Consider the following 27691-nt stretch of genomic DNA (forward strand, 5'->3'; position numbering starts at 1 on the left):
TCACATATGGTCCTGAGCATCGACATCGAGCATCGTCAGGCCTGTTGACTCGGAAGGTGTGTCGAAACGGACGTCGGTTTGCGTCTGATCAGCGTTGAAAAGCTTCAGGTCTCGGCAAGTGTTAGTGGCGACAAATCGGCCGTCACTCAAGAAAGCGATGTCGTGGGTTCCGCGATCGTCGCTCTCCATCAACAGCTTTCTCTCCCCGGAATAGATATTAAAGGAATCGACACCGCCGTCGAAATAAGACACCGCGACTTTATCGTATGACATGGCGGCGAGACCGTTCATGGCGTCTTCGCTAGGTAAGTCGACTTCATTGACCACAGTCCACCCTGTGATATGAGCGCCGATCTGCCCGAGGTCAATGACGTCGCTAGCTGATGGAACAAAACATGTTTTTCCGGTAAGGTCTCGGAGTCGACTAGGCGCCATCATGTCTACTTCTTCACCGAGGACGATATCGAGCTCCTGATAGAGATTGTTGTGAGTGATGCGACTCTCTCCGAACAAGAACTTTCTTTTACCTTTGGAAATCATCTCGCTGGACACGGATATTTTCTTTGCCAATGTTCGTGCCGTTTTCGTCATATCGATGAGCTTCCTATAATACATCGCCTCTACCCGAGCAACTTCCTCCATCAAAACTCGTTTGTTTTCATTTAATTGCTTCAGCTTCTCGTCGTAAGCTCGGTTGATCTCGTTCTCCATCTTGGTCAGCATGACCCGGATGTGCTTTTCCTCTTGCTTGACGTCGCCAATGTGTTTCTCGATTTTCGCCCTCCGGACCGAGCTCCTCATGACTAACATGTCGATCTTCTGTCTCGTCTCCGTCTCGTATTCCGCGAGATCCTTGATGGAGTGATCCCTCCCGCAGTGCTTCACCACCGTGCACTTGTGGCAGACGACCTCTTCGCAGTCTTGACAGTAGAAGTCCATCTGCTCCGACGTGTGCTCGGAGCAGGTCTTGGAGATGTGGCCTTCTTGCCTCTTTTTGCTCAAAACGTCATGGACAGAGATAATGCGATGGCTGCCAAAGACGTGCACCATTCGTGTATGCCCTGAGAGGCAACTCTCACACAGATAACCCTCGCATTCGTGACAAAATGAGACAGCGATGGGCTGCTCCTGATCCTGGTCATCGCTCGCCGACTTGATCGGCAGGCAAAGATTACACCTTGGTTTTGACTCGTCGGTATGGTGTTGGCCCATCGAAATGCGATTGATATCCCCGACCAGTCCGTTGAGCGTCACGTTAGAGGACAACCCTTCCACTCGTTTCTCGTTCAAGGGTGTGGCCTCGCGGCAGAGTGGGCAGAGCATGTCGGCATGGTCCGGGTGAAACTCGTCGTACTTCCACAAACACTTCCTGCAGAAGGTGTGCCCACAGCTCAGAAGGGTGGCTTCCTCAAAGGTGTCCATGCAGAGAGGACAGTTCAGGTTTTCTGCAGTGACTTTCCTCAAAGTCGACATTTTTGCAGCCTTTGATGGCGATGCTGGTCAGGTTAAACGTAGATCAAGAAGCTTACATAAAGAGTTGATCAAACGACCTGCACGTGAAAAAAGAACAAAATATTATATTAAAAACACCACACTAATAATTCCATTACATGCCGAAGGGAGAATTATACAATATTTGTTACAGTGCTATATATTTTAAATATACACTAGGAAACGTTTAAACATATTCCAATGACTTTTTGATTGCAGATGTTTACCTGGAGACGTTCCATCTACGAAATACCATCTTCTATAAAAAAAAATAAATAAAAAAAAAACAATACAAAATTGTACTCTTCTTTTCCCAAGCTGCTCGATATACATTATACATGACTGTATAGATAGAAGAAAGTAATTTACAAGACACCTTGCGCTCTTCCGACTGTTCATGATTTCGAACCGGTTATTAATATTGTTATCATTGCTTTTAGTCCCGCTCTGCATGTGGGAGTAAGTACATAATCTTAGACTATCCGGAGGTGTGATTATAATGATCAACTTCATCTATGTGCTACATCTAATTAAATATCCAATATGGCTTACTTAACTGAAACTCGGAAATAGTCCGGAATTATATTATCCATTAAAAAAAAATCATGATTCAGTCTTCGTATTAACGACCATGAATGCTGATAACAGTCTTTGTACGCGTATCTTGAAAATTATATACACTGTTGGTCATAATGGTGGAATAATTATTTTTACCCCAGTTTAGGGAAGGATTTAAAAAAGTTATTTATTTCTAATAGATCTAGATAATGGCATACATTCTCATATTTTATTGAATATTAATTTGCGAGTGTTTGTTTTGCGTGACTGCTAAATCATATGTGTGCTACTATGCTAATCAGCTAGGGAACCTACGTCCTTAAGTCATAATTGACAGTAATGAGGATTAATGCCTCACAAAAGGGCACTAATATATAGCTGATCGACACGATTTTTATCCTGAGGCTTCACAGGAACAAGGCCATTGCTTAGCCCCTGAATCATGACTGTACGCAGTGTTTGCTAGGGTACGTGGCCCCTTCCACAAATCCCCCAAAACGAAGAAAATGCAATAAATTTTCAAAAATTCATTGCATTTCCCCCGGCCCCCAACAGGAAAAATTCCTCTGTATGGCCATGCCTTGAACCATAATGCATGGCCCTACAGACGAATTTTTCCTGTTGGGGGCCGGGGGAAAAAGCAATGAACTTTTGACAATTTATTGCATTTTCTTCGTTTTGGGGGATTTGTGGAAGGGGCCACGTACCCTAGCAAACACTACGTACAGTCATGATTCAGGGGCTAAGCAATGGCCTTGTTACTGTGAAGCCTCAGGATAAAAATCGTGTCGATCAGCTATATATTAGTGCCCTTTTGTGAGGCATTAATCCTCATTACTGTCAATTATGACTTAAGGACGTAGGTCCCTTAGCTGATTAGCATAGTAGCACAGATATGATTAAGCAGTCACGCAAAACAAACATTCGCAAATTAATATTCAATAAAATCTGAGAATCTATGCCATTATCTAGATCTATTAGAAATAAATAATTTTTAAAAATCCTTCCCTAAACTGGGGTAAAAATAAATATTCCACCATTATGACCAACAGTGTAGTATCATGATGTTTACTTGACACTTAAAAAATGGACAATTAGCACAATAATCAACAGATCAATTTTATCTCTTACCTAGTCTGTCAACATTTTCTCGCGTTCTTCTGCTTCCAACTATCACGGTACACTCGTCAACCTGTTTTGCTCCTGACTGTCACTGGCTTTACTCTCGACTAAACTTTTGCAAAACTCGAGAACGATATGAAGAACTTGTTATTTTACCCAAGAAATATAAATGCTCTGTATTGTTCCGTATATTCGCGAGGGAGAGTTTAGAATCGAAACAAATAATCAATCCCACGTGCTGATCTCCGTGGCATCATAGGTTGACGTCAGCGTGTGTTCTTTATTTGTTTAAATACTTCGAATTGAACAATGGATAATCAAGAACTGCATACAAATGTCAGTTTCATTTTTCGCAGTTATTTGTTATACAACAGAATGTTCTCTACTTCCGGATGTCCTTCCAAATTCCCACCAAGGGATAGATGCATCTTCATATCAATTGCTATTGATTTCAAGTTTTGTTCCTTATCACATGAATGTTAAAGTTTTGATTGATCAAACGACAAGTTTTTCAACAAAAGTTTATATTTCCATTCGACATCTCGCAGGGTAAAAAAACTGATGAATAAACATTATCTACTAGTATTTACTTTTGATGTACCCTGATATTCCAATCTTAAATGAACGATAATGTTGAGATACAAATACTAGAATCACGCAGAACAATAACATTATACTTAATGTTGAAATATGGCTAGCTCCTTGAGAGTTGTTATCCTCCACTCATTGACTCATTAAATAGGAGCGAAGGCAACTAAATCTCCAAAATAATGTTCAGCTAGAAGTGTTGAAGCCAATTACTGCTCACGGAGATGTTCCTTGGAGAAATTCTGATCAAGATATACTGGTTTAGGAGAATTAACGATGTATATAAGCCACCCGTGTCTTCAGGATGCGCAGACGGACTGACAAGATCAAGTCAGATGATCATAATGATCCATAATATCCGTGAAATATGCAATGAGACGTAGGACCCTGGATGTAAATTTCCTTGGCGGATATTAGGCGGGAAAAGAGCGGACTAATTGACGGTTTATGAAGATCGAGGAGAAGGTCGTGTGCTCTTAATCAGGCGAGACCGAAAGCGGAGGCGCGCTCGATCATTGTCTGACGATGACGAAATCATGACACACCCAGGGGTGCGTGGAAGGGCCACAGCAGGGGGAAACTTGAAGAAAGTTTGAGGTACTGTGATCTTACCTACTGATAGTCGTATTTCAGGTCGCCAAAAGGTTTATAAACTGAAAGAAATTATGACTTTTTGTAGAAACAGAATTATAATGAGAGAGAGTGAGTGAGAGGGAGAGAGAAAGAGAGAGAGAGAGAGAGGGGATGGGGGCAGGGGAGGGCAGAGGCGGATCCAGGACTTTGTAAAAGAGGGGGCACACACTGTATTCAAAGATTCACTGACCCCCTTTCCCGCACACACACACAAAACACACACACACACAACGAAAGGTCATTCATTCGTCATAGAGTTTTGTGCTTCACTTGTGTTTAAAAAAAGGGGCCATAAATTATGACCCACCCTATAAAAGTGCTAGTAGGGGGAGGATGATTCCTTTAAAACCAAAAATATCACTAATTTTTATGTACATGTTTTGTTCTGATTGTGCTATAAAGTTTTTAAAAGCCCCTACACCTAGAGGCCCCTTTTAGATTCAGTCAGTCTCCTTCAATATATCCGTTCCTATATCCCAGGCATGCAGTGCGCAATAAATAGTCAGCAAAAGTGCAGTTCATTTGTAATATAACTTACATCAGTTTTCTTGTTCAATGAAAAGGATGGAATTGCGAAATTCTTCTTTAATCACACGAAACGACAATATTCAGGCTGAATTTTTCACCAACATCTGATTTTCAAACATTTTCGCATGCACAAGTTATTCAATTTCTCTTTTGTTTTCGCTAGATCTGGTCGACTAGCTCCTTTAATCCTTTGATCATTATAGGCTTAGAATTGTAGAATTCTTACCCAATCCTGCCCTTTGCAGCCTCCCACATTCTTTTATTTTTTGTTGTTGTATCATTATCATTTTTTTTTAGAAGGAAGTATATTTTTAGATAATTGCTCTTCCTCCATGGATGAAAAAGACAAAATTGAAAGGTTGCCAAGAACAAGACTTCATTATAGGAAATACTGATATCGTTTTGAAACATGAACTATACAAGAGGCCAAGTTGTTCTCCTATAAATTAATAATTCCATATTGAGGTCAATTAATAATTCAAGTGATCCCAGTGATCCCGTGATCGGTCAATCAATCAACAAACATGCATTGTTTTGCATTGGAATTAGTGGGTCTACATTAATATATTACATAATTATATAAAATGAGTAATGAAGTCACAAACAGTGTAGCATGGGTGCCACTATTTATGAGGTTTCGGGTTTCGGGTGTGGGGGGGGGGGGCGACCTGAATTATTCGGCAGATTAAATTAACTCAAGACAACATTAACATAGGATGAGGAGGAGAAAGGGCTCCTTTCACTTTTTCTCCATCCCCCCCCCCGTCTCTGACCCTCTCTCTTCATCCTCGCTCTCAATTTCTCCTCCTCTCTCTCTCGCTCTCTCCCCCTCTCTCCCTCTCCTAATCTCTTCCCCCTCTTTTTACGTAAACTCTACTGTTTCAACATTCGATGGGGTTCATTAAAAACCTGCAAATAGCGTGAAGGGGCGTTACGGGACGATGTGTGGGGTGCCCCCTCCCTTCCCACGGCAAAATTTCAAATTTTCAACTTAAGATGGTGACATGTCGGTCTCACATCCCACGCCCTTCAAAATGGTCTCGCATCGCCTCTGCTCACAGTTTCAATTTAACTTGATTTAGCCCTCAAATCTTGGCTGCATGTTGGAATAACTCCATATAGTACCCGAAGTTCAGAATACATTTGGGGATTTTATAAGACATAAACTCGTACTACAATATACATGTACAACCAAACGATAGAAGAAAAAAAATCCTTGAAGTCTATTTTAAGAGTGTATAGTGTGTGTGAGAAATATGGAATCTTTCAACGTCGTAATCTTCAGAAATATCTTACATTTGTTTCGTGACGTCATTGGTATTTATTAGGCTGTGCTTCGTGGTTGTCTATTCAGTTAAAGTTACATCCAGTGGCATGTCCATGATTTTGAAATATAGGGGATCACCCCCCCCCCCCTCCCCATGGTTGGGGCGAAATTCGATGTGAAATTCGATGGGCAACTGGCCAAAAAGTACATGACTTGTAAATTTATTCAGGCTAAACAAAAAATGGTAGATTACCACTTTGAACATGTTGGATCCAGTACTTAAAATGTTGAGTCTGGCCCTAGCATGTTGAAAAAGTGGTCACTCCTCAACCCCTTTAAATTTTTAGAGAGTATACCATTTGGGCATCAATAAATTAGCTGGTCTCTGTAAACGAATTTTTGTGACAAAATAACATTGAAATAACAAATGCACCAAATTCTAGGCGTCATAATTTGTTTTTCTCGATTAGTTATTGTGATCACGGTCGCCATCTATGCAAAGCGAAGTCATTTCATTTTCCACATAATATAAACAATGACAAGATAATCGCAATATCAAACGTAATGATATTACAGAAAATAGATATATACATATATATATATATTTGATATTGTATTTTAGTTTTGTAATGCGAAATTATTCAGTTACAGAAACAAGATTGTTTCGCTAGCTCACGGAATTCTATGTTTTTGTTGATTGTTTGTGTGTTCGTGTGTGTGTGTGGGGGGGGGGGGGGTAGACAGACATACGCAGCATCCGGTTATCGGAGCGCTAGATATTCAATTAGAGATTATAAGCACGATTATGAGCAGACAGGCAGTGGGAAGTATCCTTTTAAGTAGGCCTTAATATGATCATGATTAAGGTGAGGGAACAAATTATTTCCCTTGGCAAAATAACAAAATTAAGCAAGATTATGAACAGACAGGCAGTAAACAGACCGTAGTTTCCCCAGGATGCATGTAGATCATTTTCTAATCTACAGGAATAATCGTTTAATAAATTAGGATGTGTTACGTTAATGGGCTTAATGCTTCATTAAGACTCAAGGGAACAAAAGAAAAATAATTGGAATGGTCGAGCCACAGAGGCACTGAGTCTTTTAATCGTACTAGTTGACTTTAGTCTCAAAAACAACGTAGGCCTTCTTAACCTGTCTTTTCTATTTCTTCCAATAGCTAGGCCTACCTCTATTCTATCAGTGTTAATCATGACTTGTAAGGCCTAATAATAATGAGCCTTATTGGCAATGAAAAAGGCAAGAATGGGGGTCGATCACGCCTAATTATACACTGTATACCTCCTACTTTTCTCAAATCAAAGGGCCTCCCGCCAGGCGCGGATCCAGGATTTCTTGGGGGGGGGGGGGGGGGGGGGGGAGGGGGCCCAATTTGAAATTATGCGAGCCAAATATTGGTACGTGATGGTGACACCAGCAGTGGCGAAATGAGCAAAAAAGTTTGGGGACGGGGGGGGGGGGGGAATAAACAAACAAAATCCGCACCACCCAATACATGCAGGCCCCGCTTAGGTAGGTGGGGGGGGGGGGGTGGGGGGTTGGTATTTACGATTAGGAAGAGCGTTGCGTAAATTGGCGTGGGGTCTGGGGGCGAAGCCCCTGCGGGGGTCAAGGGGTGGAGCCCCCAGAAGCTCAGGGGGTTTATACATTACATAACCGTCAGATGAGCATCAAGGTGCCCGCCTTAGGGCCCTAGGTGGAATCCAGGGGGCAGAGCCCCCGGAAGCTCAGAGGTTTTACGCATTTAATCACGGTCAGATGAGAAAGTGTTGACACCTTATTATTTTGTGTCAAAGGCAGGGCACTATTCTTTCTTTATGAATTTGCCATTTTCCAACAAACGCATACAAAAGTATAATTTACTATACATTGAGGAAAAATCTCGGAAAATTATGTCATTTCTGCAACATTTGTAAATCCCCGGTATCGAATAAGAAATAAACCATGTTTGATTTATATTTGGGGACATCTGTCAGCCCCCCCCCCAGCCCACTCCTCCTCATCAGTACGCCAGTGCCCCCCCCCCCGATCTACACCTTGTTGGCGGGAAAAATCGTAACTGATCTCCCTTACCTTTCTCCTTTCTCTTTTTTTTCTTTCCTTTTCTCTCCTCTTTTTCTTCCTTTCCCTTCCTTATCTCTGTTTTAGGTTTGCTGGGGGAGGCAAGGGCCTTTCGCCCCCCGATCCACACGTTGTTGGCGGGATCAATCGCAACTGATATCCCCCTTCTTTTCTTTTCTTCTTCCTCTTTTTTGTTCCCTTTTAGCTCTCCTCTTTTCCTTTTTTCTTTCCCTTTCCTTCCTTCTATCTTATTTTTTGATGGGGGGGGGGGGGGGAGGTAACAACTGGGAGGCAAAGCCCTTTCGGCCCCCCCCCCCCGATCTCCTTCTTTTTTTCCCTTGTCTTTTCTTCTTCCTCTTCTTTCTTTCCCGTTTCTCTTCTGTTTCCCTTCTTTTCCTTCTTTCTCTCTCTCATTTTTTTTGCGGGGGGGGGGGGGGCAAGGCCCGTTCTCCCCCCTTCCCCCTCTGGATCCGCGCCTGCCTCCCGCGATGGAAAATCACTCATCAATAATTAAGCATTATTATTATTAGTACAAGTAGTAGTAGTACAACTAGTACAATCAACAATATATTGAATAACAAAATATAAAATGAATCGCAAACAATGGTCCAATATTGTTTCATGATTAAAAGAAAGAATCAATTTTCCTTATATTGATAGACAGTTTGATTATTATGCGTTTCCTGATTTTATTTCTTCCACAGTCATAATTATCCTTAGCTCAAAATTCCGTACCTTCAGGTTCTGAACTAGACTACAATTAGATCAATCAAGATGACACACAATGAAGAACGATCACACTGGCTCAAAGAGGGTGCCATTGGAATAAGTGGTGAGTGTTGGTAAACAATCATGATTCGTGATCAATATTGGTATAGCTCCGCGCTTGTCGGCTCGGTGGAGGTGTGGCTGTTTTTCGCTGCTCTGATTGGATGCTTAGCCTTGGAGGTGTGTCCTTGGACTTGGAGGTGCGTCAATAATCTCAGCTTTGCTTTTGGTCGACAATAACATAGACCGTCACCTAGATGTTTGAGCTTTTTCCAATTCGAAGACTGCAATGTTGTTTCATTTCAGTATTTTCAGTAGATCTAGAGCCTTTTTAGGCAAACTTAATCAAGGTTGATATCTGCAAATTATGACACAAATATCACATGCAGTGGATTTTAAATGAAGGAAGGTGGGCATTATAGGACTAGACTACTTCTTAAAATTAGAGCCCGTGAAGATAATTGATACTTGAAGAGCTAGAGGTAATCCCTGAAGCAGCTTTTCCAAGCTATACTGGGATGGGATGTGTTATGACAGCAGGTGAAGACAGGTAACTACAGTGTGACTGAGTCATTTATAGTTTCCTCTTATTTTTGTTGCAGAGGGCGTTACACGAAATAATTATGTTGGTGAGATAAAAAAAAAAAAAAAACTGATTTTTAAAATTTGAAAGAATATAGGGGGTCTACAATTTAAATGACATAATCATCTTTGATCAAAATCGGTTCAGAGACAACTGAAATTTACATAAATATAACCATTTCTAATATTTGTGGTGCCCCACATAGATTTTATTCAGTAATTTTGAACCAGCCGTTGAAAAACGAGATAGCGCACCTTATACGTTTATTCTGTTGGTTATTATACGCACGACCAGCCGCCCCGTGTATTGTTACTGTTGGTAATTAGTATTAATTAATTAATTAATTAATTAACGGTCATCATATTTTTTTTGAAAGCGGAGCTGAATTGGTATGATCGTATTCAATCTAAATTCGCACATTTTGGGGTCTAAAATTACCTTCATAGAAATGACAACAAATAAGAATAAAAGCGATTAAACCATATGCACTTTGAAGGCATTAATTGCGGTCTTAAACAAGAACTTGACTATCCCTTTAAGTTAATATTAGATAAATTTAAAAGGAATACTAGAGAGTAGAGTCTACATGTATTAAATCCTATTTTTACAAATTCATTTGCAAACATGAGTTATTAATTTCCTCTTGTGACACATGCACTGCTTCTGCCAAATTCTGTGTATTTAGGTCACCTTATTGGTTACGGTATGTAAAATCTTATCTCCCTAGACTCTATTGATAACAAGTTTTAAAATATTAGATTCTTCTTCAACAATCTGGCTACCCATGCATTATGGCTCAAGGCATGGAAATACAGAAGATTTTGTTTTGTTGGGAACCGGGGTAAAATGCAATAAATTATTGAAAATTTATTGCATTTTCTGTTGTTTTTTTATTATGAAACTGCCCCCTACCCTAGCCCCCGCTGCGACAGTCATGGTTCAGTGACAAATCAATGGCCTCGTAACTGTAAGGCCCCAGGATCAAAACCATGTCGATTTGCTATATTAGTGCCTTTTTGTGGGGCACTAATCCTCATTACTGTCATTTATGACTTAAGGGCATAGGTCCCCTAGTTGATAAACATAGTAGCATACACATGCTTTAGCAGTCACGCAAAACACACATTGGCAAATTATTATTTAATAAAATCTGAGAATGTATACTATTATCTAGATCTATTATTTTTAAAATTATTTTTAAAATAATTCCATAAATTGGGATAACAAAAAAAAAATTCCACCTTTATGAGCGACAGTGTAGATGAAACAGCAATCCACCGTCATCACTGAGCACTACTTTCCCCGGCCAACACCAAAAAATAGTTGACCAAGAGAGGGCGTTTTACTACAGATAGTTGCTGAATAAGTAAAAGGCAAGTACTTAAAAACCTAAAACCCTTTGCATTTGTACATTGCTAATACCAGCCATTTTCACCGCAAGAAAGTATGTGAAGCCAAAAATGCTTGTTCAGTAATTTCACAGTTGATGTTTGTAATGCATGTAAATCATCATTATTTCATGTTAATTTTTTCGCTCCCAAACCCAATTCAGACGTGTGGTTTTACCTGGTTTATGTGGATCTACTGCCCATGCAATTATTGAATGCCCTCTTGAACTTGCAAAAGTAGGTGTTAAGCATAAGATAAGACAAAGTGATTCAACTTAAAAGAATACAAGTTTTTCAAAGGGACAGTTTTATGGAAAAATATCCTGTTTACCGGTAATATGAAAAACTCAAATTCAATGAATATTTTTAAACGATTGTATAAATCCTATCTTTTATCACTGTATTCAATCTCAAATTAAATAATGTAACGCTTAAGTAAATACACTTTGTAATGTCCTCTCCCTCACCTTTCCTTCTCCTTCCCTTTTTATTTTTTTGTATTAGGTTTCAGGTTTTCTTTGCTTTTCTTTCCCTTTTATCTTTTCTCAACAATATAGTGTATACTTTTTAAGGGGTTGACGTTCATAGGACCAATGGCCCTTTTTGTTAACCCCATATTCTCATAATATATTATTTTCTCCTTCCCTTTGTATTTTTCTTGTACTGTACTGTTAATTCTTTACTTACTTGTATATGCTCTTTAATACACCGTTGACATATTGCACCTATCCTCTAATAACTTTAATTTTATTGTTCTTCAGTGTCAGTAATATACTCATATTACTTTACCTCGTGCAATATCTTTTTGATAATATTATCCTTGTACTTTTAGGATGTTACAATCCGTGCTATTTCATGTAACTCTTGCTTTGTGTGAAACCCCTTTTCCTTCCTCTTCTCTTTGGATCTCATCTTTTTCTTTCTCTTTTCTTTAATTTATTATCACCTTTTTTCCCTTTTTTCTTTCTTATTTCTTCACACAATACTTAATTTGCCCTTTTGTAATATATTTAAATTTTGATGTAATATTTCTAATATATTTAGATTTTGATGTAATATTCGTAATAAATTTAGATTTCGATGTAATGTTTGTAATATATTTAGATTTTGATGTAATATTTGATTTTCATTTTGTTTCATTATGCATGATTTATAGTCATACGTTTTAGTCATTCATATTTTGATCGTTTATTGTGTTGTTTATTGAATTTGTAAATTGAATAATTTCAGCTTCACAGCTGCATGTTCTTTAATTGCAATAAACCGAACCCATTTCAATAGCAAAATTTGCAACTGATATTTGCAATCGATAGCAACGCAACTTTCTTGCAACTCCCCATATGTATGAAATCTGTAACACTCTAGGTTTGACTTGAAATTGAACTAGAAAAACTTTTGCATTCCTGCAACGATGGTTCTTAAAGCACATTGTGTTCTGATATTGCAAAGAGAAAGAGTGCGAAAGATCTTGCCTAAATTTGGGCAAGAATGATGCCAGTTTCACAGCACAAAGACAGATGGGCGGAGGCAATATGACTAAGATAGAGAGAAAGAGAGAGAGAGAGAGAGCATTGATTCAGAGTCTGATAGCTTTATGTAAAGGTATAGTAGTTTGTAAGCATGTAGTTTTCCTTGAAGACATTGTGTCATTGATGTAGTTAAAGTGTATCTCTCTTTCTTTTTTTTTTTCAGATACGAAGACAAACACAACAAACATGGTCTTTTAGTGGTCTTATACATAGTTTGCAAGGGGGGACCCTTGCATTCTGTGTCGTCCTTAACATGTCATGAAATGATCTCTTTTCATTTCTATATAGGAGTGTATGATCAGTCTATCCAAACTATTTAATCGCAGATCATTCCATGAGATGTTAAGGACGGGACAAAATTCGAGGGGGGACCCTTGCATTCTGTGATTACATAGTTTGCAAGGGGGGACCCTTGCATTCTGTGTCGTCCTTAACATGTCATGAAATGATCTCTTTTCATTTCTATATAAGAGTGTATGATCAGTCTATCCAAACTATGTAATCGCAGATCATTCCATGAGATGTTAAGGACGGGACAAAATTCAAGGGGGAACCCTTGCATTCTGTGTCGTCCTTAACATGTCATGAAATGATCTCTTTTCATTTCTATATAGGAGTGTATGATCAGTCTATCCAAACTTTGTAATCGCAGATCATTCCATGAGATGTTAAGGACGGGACAAAATTCAAGGGGGGACCCTTGCATTCTGTGTCGTCCTTAAGATGTTAACACTTTCTGACGTTAATGACTTTCAAAAATAATAAACTACTTGTACTCCTTTGTTGAGAAGGAGGGGGTGGCCCCTAAACAAAAAAAGAAAGAATGAAAAATCAATAGGAAGAAAAAAAAATGCTTAAAAAACACGAGTAAGAAAGTCATAGCCGGGAATCGAACCCTAGTACTTCTGCATTTTAAAGCAATGTCTTATCCACATGACCTCTGCGCTTCACTGATGTTAACTTGTTCGGTTCAAGATGTAACCACTTTCTGATGTTAATGACTTTAAAAAATATGCTGATAAACTAATTTTACTCCTTTGTTGAGGAAGGGGGGGGGGGGTGGCCCCGAAACAAAACAAAAAAAGAAGGAAAAATCAATAGGAAGAAGAAAAAAATGCTTAAGAAAACACGAGTTAAAAAGGTATAGCCGGGAATTGAACCGAGCAGGCGCGGATCTACGGGGGGGGGGGGGGGTTTAGGGGGTTCAAACCCCCCCCCCCCCTTGGGCGGCCCAAAAAAAAAAAAAAAAGAAAGAAAAAAAGAACGCACGCTGGAGAGAAACCCTTTCAAGTGCAAATATTGTGAGAAGATATTCAACTCATCTGGTAACTTAACCAAACACATGATAAAAAGGCTGGATATAACTGTGTATTAAGCTGTTACTTGATTTAAAAAGACGTTATCATGCACTGCTTTTTATGGTCTCCATTGTGTTAATAGATGCCAGGAAAACATCACTTACGGGGTTCAAATAAACACCCCAAAAAAAATCGGCTCGCCGCTACGCGGCTCGTGGACGATGCTCTGCATCGTCATTATTTTGGTCAAACCCCCCCTCTTTAGCAAAAAGCTAGATCCGCCCCTGCCGAGTACATCTTCATTGTGAAGCGATGTCTTATCCACATGACCTCTGTGCTTCACTGTTATTGACTTGTTCGGTTCAAGATTTTAACACTTTCTGATGTTAATGACTTTAAAAAATATGGTGTTGACCTACCTGTACTCCTTTGTTGAGGAAGAGGGGGTGTCCCCTAAACAAAAAACAAAAAGAAGGAAAAATCAATAGGAAGAAAAAAATGCTTAAAAAAAATGAGGTAGAGGGGCATAGCAGGGAATTGAACCGAGTACATCTTCATTGTGAAGCGATGTCTGATCCACATGACCTCTGTGCTTCACTGTTATTAACTTGTTCGGTTCAAGATTTTAACACTTTCTGATGTTAATGACTTTAAAAAATATGCTGATGACCTACCTGTACTCCTTTGTTGAGGAAGAGGGGGTGTTCCCTAAACAAAAAACAAAAAGAAGGAAAAATCAATAGGAAGAAAAAAATGCTTTAAAAAAATGAGGTAGAGGGGCATAGCAGGGAATTGAACCGAGTACATCTTCATTGTGAAGCGATGTCTTATCCACATGACCTCTGTGCTTCACTGATATTAACTTGTTCGGTTCAAGATTTTAACACTTTCTGATGTTAATGACTTTAAAAAATATGCTGATGACCTACTTGTACTCCTTTGTTGAGGAAGAGGGGGTGCAGGTGAGGGGGTGTCCCCTAAACAAAAAAAGAAGGACAAATCAATATGAAGAAAAAAAAGATTAAAAAAAACGAGGTAGAGGGGCATAGCAGGGAATATTGAACCGAGTACATCTGCATTGTGAAGGGATGTCTTATCCACAAGACCACGTGTGCTTCACTGATATTAACTTGTTCGGTTCAAGATGTTAACACTTTCTGATGTTAATGACTTTATGGAATATGCTGATAAACTACTTGTACTCCTTTGTTGAGGAAGAGGGGGTGGCCCCTAAACAAAACAAAAAAGAAGGAAAAATCAATAGGAAGAAAAAAAATGCTTAAAAAAACACGAGTTATAAAGGCATAGCCGGGAATTGAACCGAGTACATCTGCATTGTGAAGCGATGTCTTATCCACAAGACCACTTGTGCTTCACTGTTATTAACTTGTTCGGTTGAAGATGTTAACACTTTCTGATGTTAATAACTTTAAAAAATATGCTGATGACCTACCTGTACTCCTTTGTTGAGGAAGAGGGGGTGTCCCCTAAACAAAAAAAGAGAAGGACAAATCAATATGAAGAAAAAAATGATTAAAAAAAAAACGAGGTAGAGGGGCATAGCAGGGAATTGAACCGAGTACATCTTCATTGTGAAGCAATGTCTTATCCACATGACCTCTGTGCTTCACTGATATACTTGTTCGGTTCAATATGTTAACACTTTCTGATGTTAATGGCTTTAAAAAATATGCTGATGACCTACTTGTACCCCTTTGTTGAGGAAAAGGGGGTGTCCCCTAAACAAACAAAAAAGAAGGAAAATCAATAGGAAGAAAAAAAAATGCTTAAAAAAACACGAGTTAAAAAGGCATAGTCGGGAATTGAACCGAGTACATCTGCATTGTGAAGGGATGTATTATCCACAAGACCACGTGTGATCACTGATATTAACTTGTTCGGTTCAAGATGTTAACACTTTCTGATGTTAATGACATTAAAGAATATGCTGATAAACTACTTGTACTCCTTTGTTGAGGAGGAGGGGTGTCCCCTAAACAAAAAAAGAGAAGGACAAATCAATATGAAGAAAAAAATGATTAAAAAACGAGGTAGAGGGGCATAGCAGGGAATCGAACCGATTACATCTGCATTGTGAAGCAATGTCTTATCCACATGACCTCTGTGCTTCACTGATATTAACTTGTTCGGTTCAAGATGTTAACACTTTCTGATGTTAATGACTTTAAAAAATATGCTGATGACCTACTTGTACTCCTTTGTTGAGGAAGAGGGGGTGTCCCCTAAACAAAAAAAGAGAAGGACAAATCAATATGAAGAAAAAAAAGATTAAAAAAACGAGGTAGAGGGGCATAGCAGGGAATTGAACCGAGTACATCTGCATTGTGAAGCAATGTCTTATCCACATGACCTCGGTGCTTCACTGATATTAACTTGTTCGGTTCAAGATGTTAACACTTTCTGATGTTAATGACTTTAAAAAATATGCTGATGACCTACTTGTACTCCTTTGTTGAGGAAGAGGGGGTGGCCCTAAACAAAAAAAGAAGGAAAAATCAATAGGAAGAAAAAAAATGCTTAAAAAACACGAGTTAAAAAGGCATAGCCGGGAATCGAACCGAGTACATCTACATTGTGAAGCAATGTCTTATCCACATGACCTCGGTGCTTAATAATAATAATAATAATGAACATTTGTATAGCGCCTTTTCTACAAGTAGATACAAAGCGCTTCATTAACATATACAATGAACAATTAACAAAATAGAAAGATGCTTAACAACAGACATGTATGTAACAATATAGGAATGAACAAAATAAAGGGTAAGACAGGTAATAGAAGAGCAAGAACAAGTGCTGGTAAGCGGGCATTAGTTAAACAAGTGTGTTTTGAGGTGTTTTTTGAAAGTCATTAGAGAATCAGCAGTTTGTACAAAATTGGGGAGATTGTTCCATGATTTTGGAGCAGTGGCTATGAATGCCCGCTTACCAGCATTGGTTCGACACCTTGGGGTATCTAAAACTGTACGAGTGTTGGATCTTAGGTTGTAACTGGAGTGCCTAACATGAACGAGATCAGTAAGATATGAGGGAGAGAGATAGTGTAACGACTTAAAGACAAGGGTGGAGGTCTTGAAGAGCACTCGCTGTTGAATAGGAAGCCAATGCAGAGAGTTCAACAAGGGCGTGGTGTGTGTGCTCTTTGGTTGTTTGAAGATGAGGCGTGCAGACTGGTTCTGGAGAAGCTGAAGACGGTGAATGTTCTTTGCTGTTGTGCCACTCAACAAACTGTTACAGTAATCAAGACGAGATAAAACTAAGGCACGGACTGCAGCATGAGTGGTACTTTCGTCAAGATATTTTCTAATCCTGCATAAGTTCCGGATATGATATTTGACAGTCCTGACTACATTTGAGACGTGAACATCTGGCAGCATGAGGTTGTCAAAGACGACGCCAAGAATACGCAGCTTCTTTGACGGTTTAATCACAGTCCCATCATGAAGAGTTAGAGTGAAGTTCTGGAGCAATCGTTGATGGACTTTCGAAGCAAAGACTACTAACTCAGTTTTGTCTTGATTAAGTTTCAATTTGTTGGATGTCATCCACCTGTAGACATCTCTCATTGCATCCCGTAGTCTGCATGCAGCATGATCAACAGAGTCCTGGCTAGAAGGGTCGCATTGTATATACACCTGTATATCGTCGGCGTATACATGATAGCCTATGCCATGACTGTAAAGGATATCAGATACAGGTTTCGAGTAGAGCGTAAAGAGCAGCGGGCCCATCACCGATCCTTGCGGGACACCGAACTCCAACCTGGTGTCTAGTGATTTCACTCCTCTGATTCGCACATGTGATAGTCGGTTGCTCAGGTATGATCTAAACCAGTGCAGTGCTGTGCCAGAGACACCATATTCATCCCGAAGCCTTGTCAGCAAGATCGTGTGGTCAAGAGTGTCAAATGCAGATGACATATCTAGCGACAGTAGAATGACGCATTTCCGATCATCCAGAGCACATAGGATATCATTCTGAAGACTCACCAATGCAGTCTCAGTACTGTGATTTTCCTATATGCAGACTGTTTAGGATCACCAAGGCTGTTGTCTTCCAAGTAGTTGGCTAACTGTGATGAGACGACTCTTTCCATAAGCTTGGCTACAAACCTTATGTTCGAAATGGGCCTGTAGTTTTTCATTCTTTCTTTGTCAAGTCCTGGCTTCTTCAAGACTGGTGTCACAGATGCAACACCTAGAGATGATGGAAAATCGCCTGATGCCAACGATGCGTTGATGATATGCGTCAGCTTTGGCAGCAAAACAGGAAGGTGACGCTTCAGGAGCCACGTTGGAAGAGGATCCAAAGGACATGTCTTGTTGGGTGAGCGTTTGATCAGCCTCTGAACCTCCTCTGATGTGACCAACTGGAACTCCACGAATGAAGGGGCTGAGATTGCCATACCATTTGGATTGTCCAATTCGTCAACGTTTAAGTCATCTATACATCTCCGCAAGTCTCTGATCTTCTCACTGAAGAATGTGCAGAATGTAGAGGCAAGCTCAACTGATGAATCAGCATCTGGGAGAAATCGTTTACTCTTATTCAGGAGATGCTTCAGTTCTCTATACATGTCCTTTGGAGTACTTTCAGAAAACAGGTCATTGTAGTAGAACCGTTTAGCCCTTGACAGAGCTTCAGCTGCAGCAGCTTTAGCTTCACAGTAGGCCGATCGATCGCTATCGGGATTGACTTTAAGGGATTTACGCCATTTCCGCTCCTGTCTTCTGCGTTCACGTCTTGCAGCATCAACTTCTTCGTTGTACCACTTTGGCCTGTGACGAACTTGCGTGGTGCGGAGACATACAGGCGCATGGATATCCAGGACACGCTCCATGTCTCTGTCAAGATTGAGCACGCAACTGTTTACATCTTCCGCCAAGGGTTGATTGTCAAGGAAACTGGCAAGATCATCGGCAAACAACGTGTGATCAATGTTGCTGAATTTGCGATATTCCTGTGGCCGTTCATCTGTAGATGGTCTTTCACCACGGATCATGCAGCTCACGGCTACATGGTCGGACATGAGGCTCGGATCTGTACGTATGGAACAGAGAAGATTCTCATCTTCCCTCGCAATCACTACATCCAATGTATGGCCGTGTCGATGAGTTGGCTTTGATATGTACTGCTTGAGTCCTGCGGATTTCAGCGTATCTACAACGCGTGCGACATCAGGTCTCTCGGGACAGTCATAATGGACATTCAAATCACCTAAAAGCAGTAGCTTCCCAGGAGTCTGATTCATGTCATCGATGAAGCTGTCAAATTCTTCGAGGAACGTAGATGTTTTCAGACCATTCGTGCTGGATGGTGGTGGACGGTACACAGCAACATAGTTCACCGAACGAGCTTTGTCTGTAATAATGCAGTGCTCAAATGTTGTAAAATGAGGATCAATAGTCACTTGATGTAGTTTCAGATCAGACCTGACCAGAGCACCAACACCTCCGCCACGACCGCCAGTGCGTGGAACATTGGTGAAAGTATAACCACTTCACTGATATTAACTTGTTCGGTTCAAGATGTTAACACTTTCTGATGTTAATGACTTTAAAAAATATGCTGATGACCTACTTGTACTCCTTTGTTGAGGAAGAGGGGGTGGCCTTAAACAAAAAAAAAGAAGGAAAAATCAATAGGAAGAAAAAAAATGTTAAAAAAAACACGAGTTAAAAAGGCATAGCCGGGAATCGAACCGAGTACATCTAAATTGTGAAGCGATGTCTTATTCACATGACCTCTGTGCTTCACTGATATTAACTTGTTCGGTTCAAGATGTTAACACTTTCTGATGTTAATGACATTAAAGAATATGCTGATGACCTACTTGTACTCCTTTGTTGAGGAAGAGGGGGTGTCCCCTAAACAAAAAAAAGAAAAGGACAAATCAATATGAAGAAAAAAATGATTTAAAAAACGAGGTAGAAGGGCATAGCAGGGAATTGAACCGAGTAAATTTGCATTGTGAAGCAATGTCTTATCCACAAGACCACGTGTGCTCCACTGATATCAACTTGTTCGGTTCAAGATGTTAACACTTTCTGATGTTAATGACTTTAAAAAATATGCTGATAAACTAATTTTACTCCTTTGTTGAGGAAGAGGGGGTGGCCCCTAAACAAAACAAAAAAAGAAGGAAAAATCAATAGGAAGAAAAAAAATGCTTAAAAAAACACGAGTTAAAAAGGCGTAGTCGGGAATTGAACCGAGTAAATTTGCATTGTGAAGGGATGTCTTATCCACAAGACCACGTGTGCTTCACTGATATTAACTTGTTCGGTTCAAGATGTTAACACTTTCTGATGTTAATGACATTAAAGAATATGCTGATAAACTACTTGTACTCCTTTGTTGAGGAGGAGGGGGTGTCCCCTAAACAAAAAAAGAGAAGGACAAATCAATATGAAGAAAAAAATGATTAAAAAAACGAGGTAGAGGGGCATAGCAGGGAATCGAACCGAGTACATCTGCATTGTGAAGCAATGTCTTATCCACATGACCTCTGTGCTTCACTGATATTAACTTGTTCGGTTCAAGATGTTAACACTTTCTGATGTTAATGACATTAAAGAATATGCTGATGACCTACTTGTACTCCTTTGTTGAGGAAGAGGGGGTGTCCCCTAAACAAAAAAAAGAAAAGGACAAATCAAGATGAAGAAAAAAATGATTAAAAAAACAAGGTAGAGGGGCATAGCAGGGAATCGAACCGAGTACATCTGCATTGTGAAGCAATGTCTTATTCACATGACCTCTGTGCTCCACTGATATTAACTTGTTCGGTTCAAGATGTTAACACTTTCTGATGTTAATGACATTAAAGAATATGCTGATGACCTACTTGTACTCCTTTGTTGAGGAAGAGGGGTGTCCCCTAAACAAAAAAAGAAAAGGACAAATCAATATGAAGAAAAAAATGATTAAAAAAACAAGGTAGAGGGGCATAGCAGGGAATCGAACCGAGTACATCTGCATTGTGAAGCAATGTCTTATTCACATGACCTCTGTGCTTCACTGATATTAACTTGTTCGGTTCAAGATGTTAACACTTTCTGATGTTAATGACTTAAAAAAATATGCTGATAAACTAATTTTACTCCTTTGTTGAGGAAGATGGGGTGGCCCCTAAACAAAACAAAAAAAGAAGGAAAAATCAATAGGAAGAAAAAAAATGCTTAAAAAAACACGAGTTAAAAAGGCATAGTCGGGAATTGAACCGAGTAAATTTGCATTGTGAAGGGATGTCTTATCCACAAGACCACGTGTGCTTCACTGATATTAACTTGTTCGGTTCAAGATGTTAACACTTTCTGATGTTAATGACATTAAAGAATATGCTGATAAACTACTTGTACTCCTTTGTTGAGGAGGAGGGGGTGTCCCCTAAACAAAAAAAAGAGAAGGACAAATCAATATGAAGAAAAAATGATTAAAAAAACGAGGTAGAGGGGCATAGCAGGGAATCGAACCGAGTACATCTGCATTGTGAAGCAATGTCTTATCCACATGACCTCTGTGCTTCACTGATATTAACTTGTTCGGTTCAAGATGTTAACACTTTCTGATGTTAATGACTTTAAAAAAATATGCTGATGACCTACTTGTACTCCTTTGTTGAGGAAGAGGGGGTGTCCCCTAAAAAAAAAAAAAAAAGGACAAATCAATATGAAGAAAAAAAGATTAAAAAAAAAGAGGTAGAGGGGCATAGCAGGGAATTGAACCGAGTACATCTGCATTGTGAAGGGATGTCTTATCCACATGACCTCTGTGCTTCACTGATATTAACTTGTTCGGTTCAAGATGTTAACACTTTCTGATGTTAATGACTTTAAAAAATATGCTGATGACCTACTTGTACTCCTTTGTTGAGGAAGAGGGGGTGGCCCCTAAACAAAACAAAAAAAGAAGGAAAAATCAATAGGAAAAAAAAAATGATTAAAAAAAACGAGGTAGAGGGGCATAGCAGGGAATTGAACCGAGTACATCTGCATTGTGAAGGGATGTCTTATCCACATGACCTCTGTGCTTCACTGATATTAACTTGTTCGGTTCAAGATGTTAACACTTTCTGATGTTAATGACTTTAAAAAAATATGCTGATAAACTAATTTTACTCCTTTGTTGAGGAAGAGGGGGTGGCCCCTAAACAAAACAAAAAAAGAAGGAAAAATCAATAGGAAGAAAAAAAATGCTTAAAAAAACACGAGTTAAAAAGGCATAGTCGGGAATTGAACCGAGTAAATTTGCATTGTGAAGGGATGTCTTATCCACAAGACCACGTGTGCTTCACTGATATTAACTTGTTCGGTTCAAGATGTTAACACTTTCTGATGTTAATGACATTAAAGAATATGCTGATAAACTACTTGTACTCCTTTGTTGAGGAGGAGGGGTGTCCCCTAAACAAAACAAAAAAAGAAGGAAAAATCAATAGGAAGAAAAAAATGCTTAAAAAAACACGAGTTAAAAAGGCATAGTCGGGAATTGAACCGAGTAAATTTGCATTGTGAAGGGATGTCTTATCCACATGACCTCTGTGCTCCACTGATATTAACTTGTTCGGTTCAAGATGTTAACACTTTCTGATGTTAATGACTTTAAAAAATATGCTGATGACCTACTTGTACTCCTTTGTTGAGGAAGAGGGGGTAGCCCCTAAACAAAACAAAAAAAGAAGGAAAATTCAATAGGAAAAAAAAAAAAGATTAAAAAAAACGAGGTAGAGGGGTATAGCAGGGAATTGAACCGAGTACATCTGCATTGTGAAGGGATGTCTTATTCACATGACCTCTGTGCTTCACTGATATACTTGTTCGGTTCAAGATGTTAACACTTTCTGATGTTAATGACTTTAAAAAAATATGCTGATAAACTAATTTTACTCCTTTGTTGAGGAAGAGGGGGTGGCCCCTAAACAAAAAACAAAAAGAAGGAAAAATCAATAGGAAGAAAAAAAATGCTTTAGAAAACACGAGTTAAAAAGGCATAGCCGGGAATCGAACCGAGTACATCTGCATTGTGAAGCGGTGTCTTATCCACAAGACCACGTGTGCTTTACTGTTATTAACTTGTTCGGTTCAAGATGTTAACACTTTCTGATGTTAATGACTTTAAAAAAATATGCTGATAAACTCTTCGTACTCCTTTGTTGAGGAGGAGGGGGTGGCCCCTAAACAAACAAAAAAAGAAGGAAAAATCAAAAGGGAGAAAAAAAATGCTTAAAAAAACACGAGTTAAAAAGGCATAGCCGGGAATCGAGCCGAGTACATTTGCATTGTGAAGCGATGTCTTATCCACATGACAACTGTGCTTCACTGATATTAACTTGTTCCGTTCAAGATGTTAACACTTTCTGATGTTAATGACTTTATGGAATATGCTGATAAACTAATTTTACTCCTTTGTTGAGGAAGAGGGGGTGGCCCCTAAACAAAACAAAAAAGAAGGAAAAATCAATAGGAAAAAAAAAATGCTCAAGAAATCACGAGTTAAAAAGGCATAGCCGGGAATCGAACCGAGTACATCTGCATTGTAAAGCGATGTCTTATCCACAAGACCACGTGTGCTTCACTGTTATTAACTTATTCGGTTCAAGATGTTATCACTTTCTGATGTTAATGACTTTAAAAAATATGCTGATAAACTCTTCGTACTCCTTTGTTGAGGAGGAGGGGGTGGCCCCTAAACAAAAAAAGAGAAGGACAAATCAATATGAAGAAAAAAAATGATTAAAAAAACACGAGTTAAAAAGGCATAGCCGGGAATCGAGCCGAGTACATTTGCATTGTGAAGCGATGTCTTATCCACATGACAACTGTGCTTCACTGATATTAACTTGTTCGGTTCAAGATGTTAACACTTTCTGATGTTAATGACATTAAAGAATATGCTGATAAACTACTTGTACTTTTTTGTTGAGGAGGAGGGGGTGGCCCCTAAACAAAAAAGAAAGAAGGAAAAATCAATAGGAAGAAAAAATGCTTAAAAAAACACGAGTTAAAAAGGCATAGCCGGGAATCGAGCCGAGTACATTTGCATTGTGAAGCGATGTCTTATCCACATGACAACTGTGCTTCACTGATATTAACTTGTTCCGTTCAAGATGTTAACACTTTCTGATGTTAATGACTTTATGGAATATGCTGATAAACTAATTTTACTCCTTTGTTGAGGAAGAGGGGGTGGCCCCTAAACAAAAAACAAAAAGAAGGAAAAATCAATAGGAAAAAAAAATGCTCAAGAAATCACGAGTTAAAAAGGCATAGCCGGGAATCGAACCGAGTACATCTGCATTGTAAAGCGATGTCTTATCCACAAGACCACGTGTGCTTCACTGTTATTAACTTATTCGGTTCAAGATGTTATCACTTTCTGATGTTAATGACTTTAAAAAATATGCTGATAAACTCTTCGTACTCCTTTGTTGAGGAGGAGGGGGTGGCCCCTAAACAAAAAAAGAGAAGGACAAATCAATATGAAGAAAAAAAAATGATTAAAAAAACACGAGTTAAAAAGGCATAGCCGGGAATCGAGCCGAGTACATTTGCATTGTGAAGCGATGTCTTATCCACATGACAACTGTGCTTCACTGATATTAACTTGTTCCGTTAAAGATGTTAACACTTTCTGATGTTAATGACTTTAAAAGATATGCTGATGACCTACTTGTACTCCTTTGTTGAGGAAGAGGGGGTGTCCCCTAAACAAAAAAGAGAAGGCCAAATCAATATGAAGAAAAACAAAATTTAAAAAAAACGAGGTAGAGGGGCATAGCAAGGAATCGAACCGAGTACATCTTCATTGTGAAGGGATGTCTCATTCACATGACCTCTGTGCTTCACTGATATTAACTTGTTCCGTTCAAGATGTTAACACTTTCTGATGTTAATGATCTTAAAAAATATGCTGATGACCTACTTGTACTCCTTTGTTGAGGAAGAGGGGCAGGCCCTTAAACAACAAAAAAGAAGGAAAAATCAATAGGAAAAAAAAAAAAGATAAAAAAAACGAGGTAGAGGGGTATAGCAGGGAATTGAACCGAGTACATCTGCATTGTGAAGGGATGTCTTATCCACAAGACCACGTGTGCTTCACTGTTATTAACTTGTTCGGTTCAATATGTTAACACTTTCTGATGTTAATGACTTTAAAGAATATGCTGATAAGGAATATGCTGAGAAGGAAAAATCAATAGGAAGAAAACAATGCTTTAAAAAAACGAGGTAGAGGGGCATAGCAGGGAATCGAACCAAGTACATCTTCATTTTGAAGGGATGTCTTATCCACATGTCCTCTGTGCTTCACTGATATTAACTTGTTCGGTTCAAGATGTTAACACTTTCTGATGTTAATGACTTAAAAAAATATGCTGATGACCTACTTGTACTCCTTTGTTGAGGAAGAGGGGGTGTCCCCTAAACAAAAAAGAGAAGGACAAATCAATATGAAGAAAAAAAAAGATTAAAAAAAACGAGGTAGAGGGGCATAGCAGGGAATTGAACCGAGTACATCTGCATTGTGAAGCAATGTCTTATCCACATGACGTCTGTGCTTCACTGATATATTATGGCTCCGTTTAGTCTCATTTCACAACGCCCCCTATCGTCAGAGCATGATCTGAGTCGGCAGCCTAACATGTAGTTAGCCTAAAGACGTTTTAAAAAAAAAAATCGTTTAAAAATTCATTTTTTGTTTAAACGAAAAGCACATCCACCCCGACGTACGTTATCACTAGCTCTTTCATTGGAGCCCTCATGTCTCGTTGACTTTTGAAAGTTCACCCACCGTAATTTTTCAAAATAGGTTGCAAGCTCGTCATTGCCTATAATACACATGTGAAACAAGTCTAACTTTGGACTCAGTTTACCAAGCGATTTGAAGATTATAGGTCGAGCACACGAAACATAAAAAGCATGAATTATCATAGATCACTTCTGCCTATTTCATTTTGTCCATTTCATCCAACCCTCCACCGTAATTTTTCCATTTAGTAATTTAAGCAAACATTTTGCCGAGTTAGCAAAACATGAATATTCATGAACGGTCAGACAATACAGCCTTTTAGTACGTAACGTATAGTGAATGGGAATGGGCGATGATCCGTTCAGGAGGTAGAGGTCAGTGGTTTGTGCTGGCAATGTTCACGCGAGCGAAAATGAGACAATTGGAGCAATATGCTTGTTCGGCTCAAGATGTTAACACTTTCTGATGTTAATGACTTCAAAAAATATGCTGATAAACTCTTCGTGCTCTTTTGTTGAGGAGGAGGGGGTGGCCCCTAAACAAAAAAAAGAAGGAAAAATCAATAGGAAGAAAAAAAATGCTTAAGAAAACACGAGTTAAAAAGGCATAGCCGGGAATCGAACCGAGTACATCTGCATTGTGAAGCGATGTCTTATTCACATGACCTCTGTGCTTCACTGATATTAACTTGTTCGGTTCAAGATGTTAACACTTTCTGATGTTAATGACATTAAAGAATATGCTGATAAACTACTTGTACTCCTTTGTTGAGGAAGAGGGGGTGGCCCTAAAAACAAAAAAAAGAAGGAAAAATCAATAGGAAGAAAAAAAATGCTTAAGAAAACACGAGTTAAAAAGGCATAGCCGGGAATTGAACCGAGTACATCTGCATTGTGAAGCGATGTCTTATCCACAAGACCACGTGTGCTTCACTGTTATTAACTTGTTTGGTTCAATATGTTAACACTTTCTGATGTTAATGGCTTTAAAAAATATGCTGATGACCTACTTGTACTCCTTTGTTGAGGAAGAGGGGGTGGCCCCTAAACAAAAAAAAAAAGAAGGAAAAATCAATATGAAGAAAAAAATGATTAAAAAACGAGGTAGAGGGGCATAGCAGGGAATCGAACCGAGTACATCTGCATTGTGAAGCAATGTCTTATCCACATGACCTCTGTGCTTCACTGATATTAACTTGTTCGGTTCAAGATGTTAACACTTTCTGATGTTAATGACTTCAAAAAATATGCTGATAAACTCTTCGTACTCTTTTGTTAAGGAGGAGGGGGTGGCCCCTAAACAAAAAAAAGAAGGAAAAATCAATAGGAAGAAAAAAATGCTTAAAAAAACACGAGTTAAAAAGGCATAGCCGGGAATCGAACCGAGTACATCTGCATTGTGAAGCGATGTCTTATCCACATGACCTCTGTGCTTCACTGATATTAACTTCAGATGATGTTTGAAGGTTTGCATGGTGGTATGAACAATCGCGGCAGAGGTTACGGTACACCATGTGTAAAGTCCTAGAAGGACTAAGGAAAGTGGATAGAAATAGAAGTGAAATGGAAAGGCGGATAAGTGGAGGTTGGAAGGAAGAGTGTCTTTCAGGAAGTGAGTATAGTCCTGAAAAGGACTGTAAACCAGAAAGTTGTAGACAGGATGAGAGGTTTGAGTAGAAGACTGGATTGAGTTGTAGAGTTGAGTAGATGAGAGAAGCTGGCTTGAGTCGGCGAGTAGAGTTGCAGAGCAGGAGCAGGAGAGTAGACTCGACGTTTCGGACAGGTTGACTTGGTTGAGTAAGTGTGGTTGGGTGGTTGCAGGTGGTGTCCGGGCTGATGGATGGATGGATTGGTGAAGTGTTGGTGGTTGGCGTGTTGGTTGTGGAGTTGGTTGAAGATTGGTCGGAAGTAGAATGGTGATGAAGGATTGGGTGCCAGATGCTGTTGATGTGAAGGCCTGGGTCTTGGGGTACGGTGTTGTGTTGGTGGATCTCGATGGCTTCTCGGACCCTTCGGGTGTTCCAATGTCGGATGGTGGTGATAAGGTGACTTTTATCCCAGTGAATGCGGTGGAGCTCTTGTTGTGCAT

General features: G+C 39.3%; 2 protein-coding genes across 2 annotated transcripts; both read right to left on the reverse strand.

Moving 5' to 3' along the window:
- LOC105446105 (probable E3 ubiquitin-protein ligase MID2) lies at positions 1-3901 on the reverse strand. The gene is made up of 2 exons (XM_011682498.2): positions 3181-3901; positions 1-1550 (listed from the first exon to the last, which is right to left on the reverse strand). The coding sequence occupies exon 2, from the start codon at positions 1471-1473 to the stop codon at positions 1-3; it is 1473 nt and encodes a 490-aa protein (XP_011680800.2). The 5' UTR covers positions 1474-1550; positions 3181-3901.
- On the reverse strand, positions 1526-27691 carry LOC115928580. The gene is made up of 4 exons (XM_030995933.1): positions 27375-27691; positions 17845-19353; positions 16907-17083; positions 1526-1550 (listed from the first exon to the last, which is right to left on the reverse strand). The coding sequence occupies exons 1-4, from the start codon at positions 27689-27691 to the stop codon at positions 1526-1528; spliced, it is 2028 nt and encodes a 675-aa protein (XP_030851793.1).

The sequence above is a fragment of the Strongylocentrotus purpuratus genome, unplaced genomic scaffold (assembly GCF_000002235.5).
Source record: "Strongylocentrotus purpuratus isolate Spur 01 unplaced genomic scaffold, Spur_5.0 spur5_scaffold_3, whole genome shotgun sequence".
Taxonomy (NCBI): domain Eukaryota; kingdom Metazoa; phylum Echinodermata; class Echinoidea; order Camarodonta; family Strongylocentrotidae; genus Strongylocentrotus; species Strongylocentrotus purpuratus.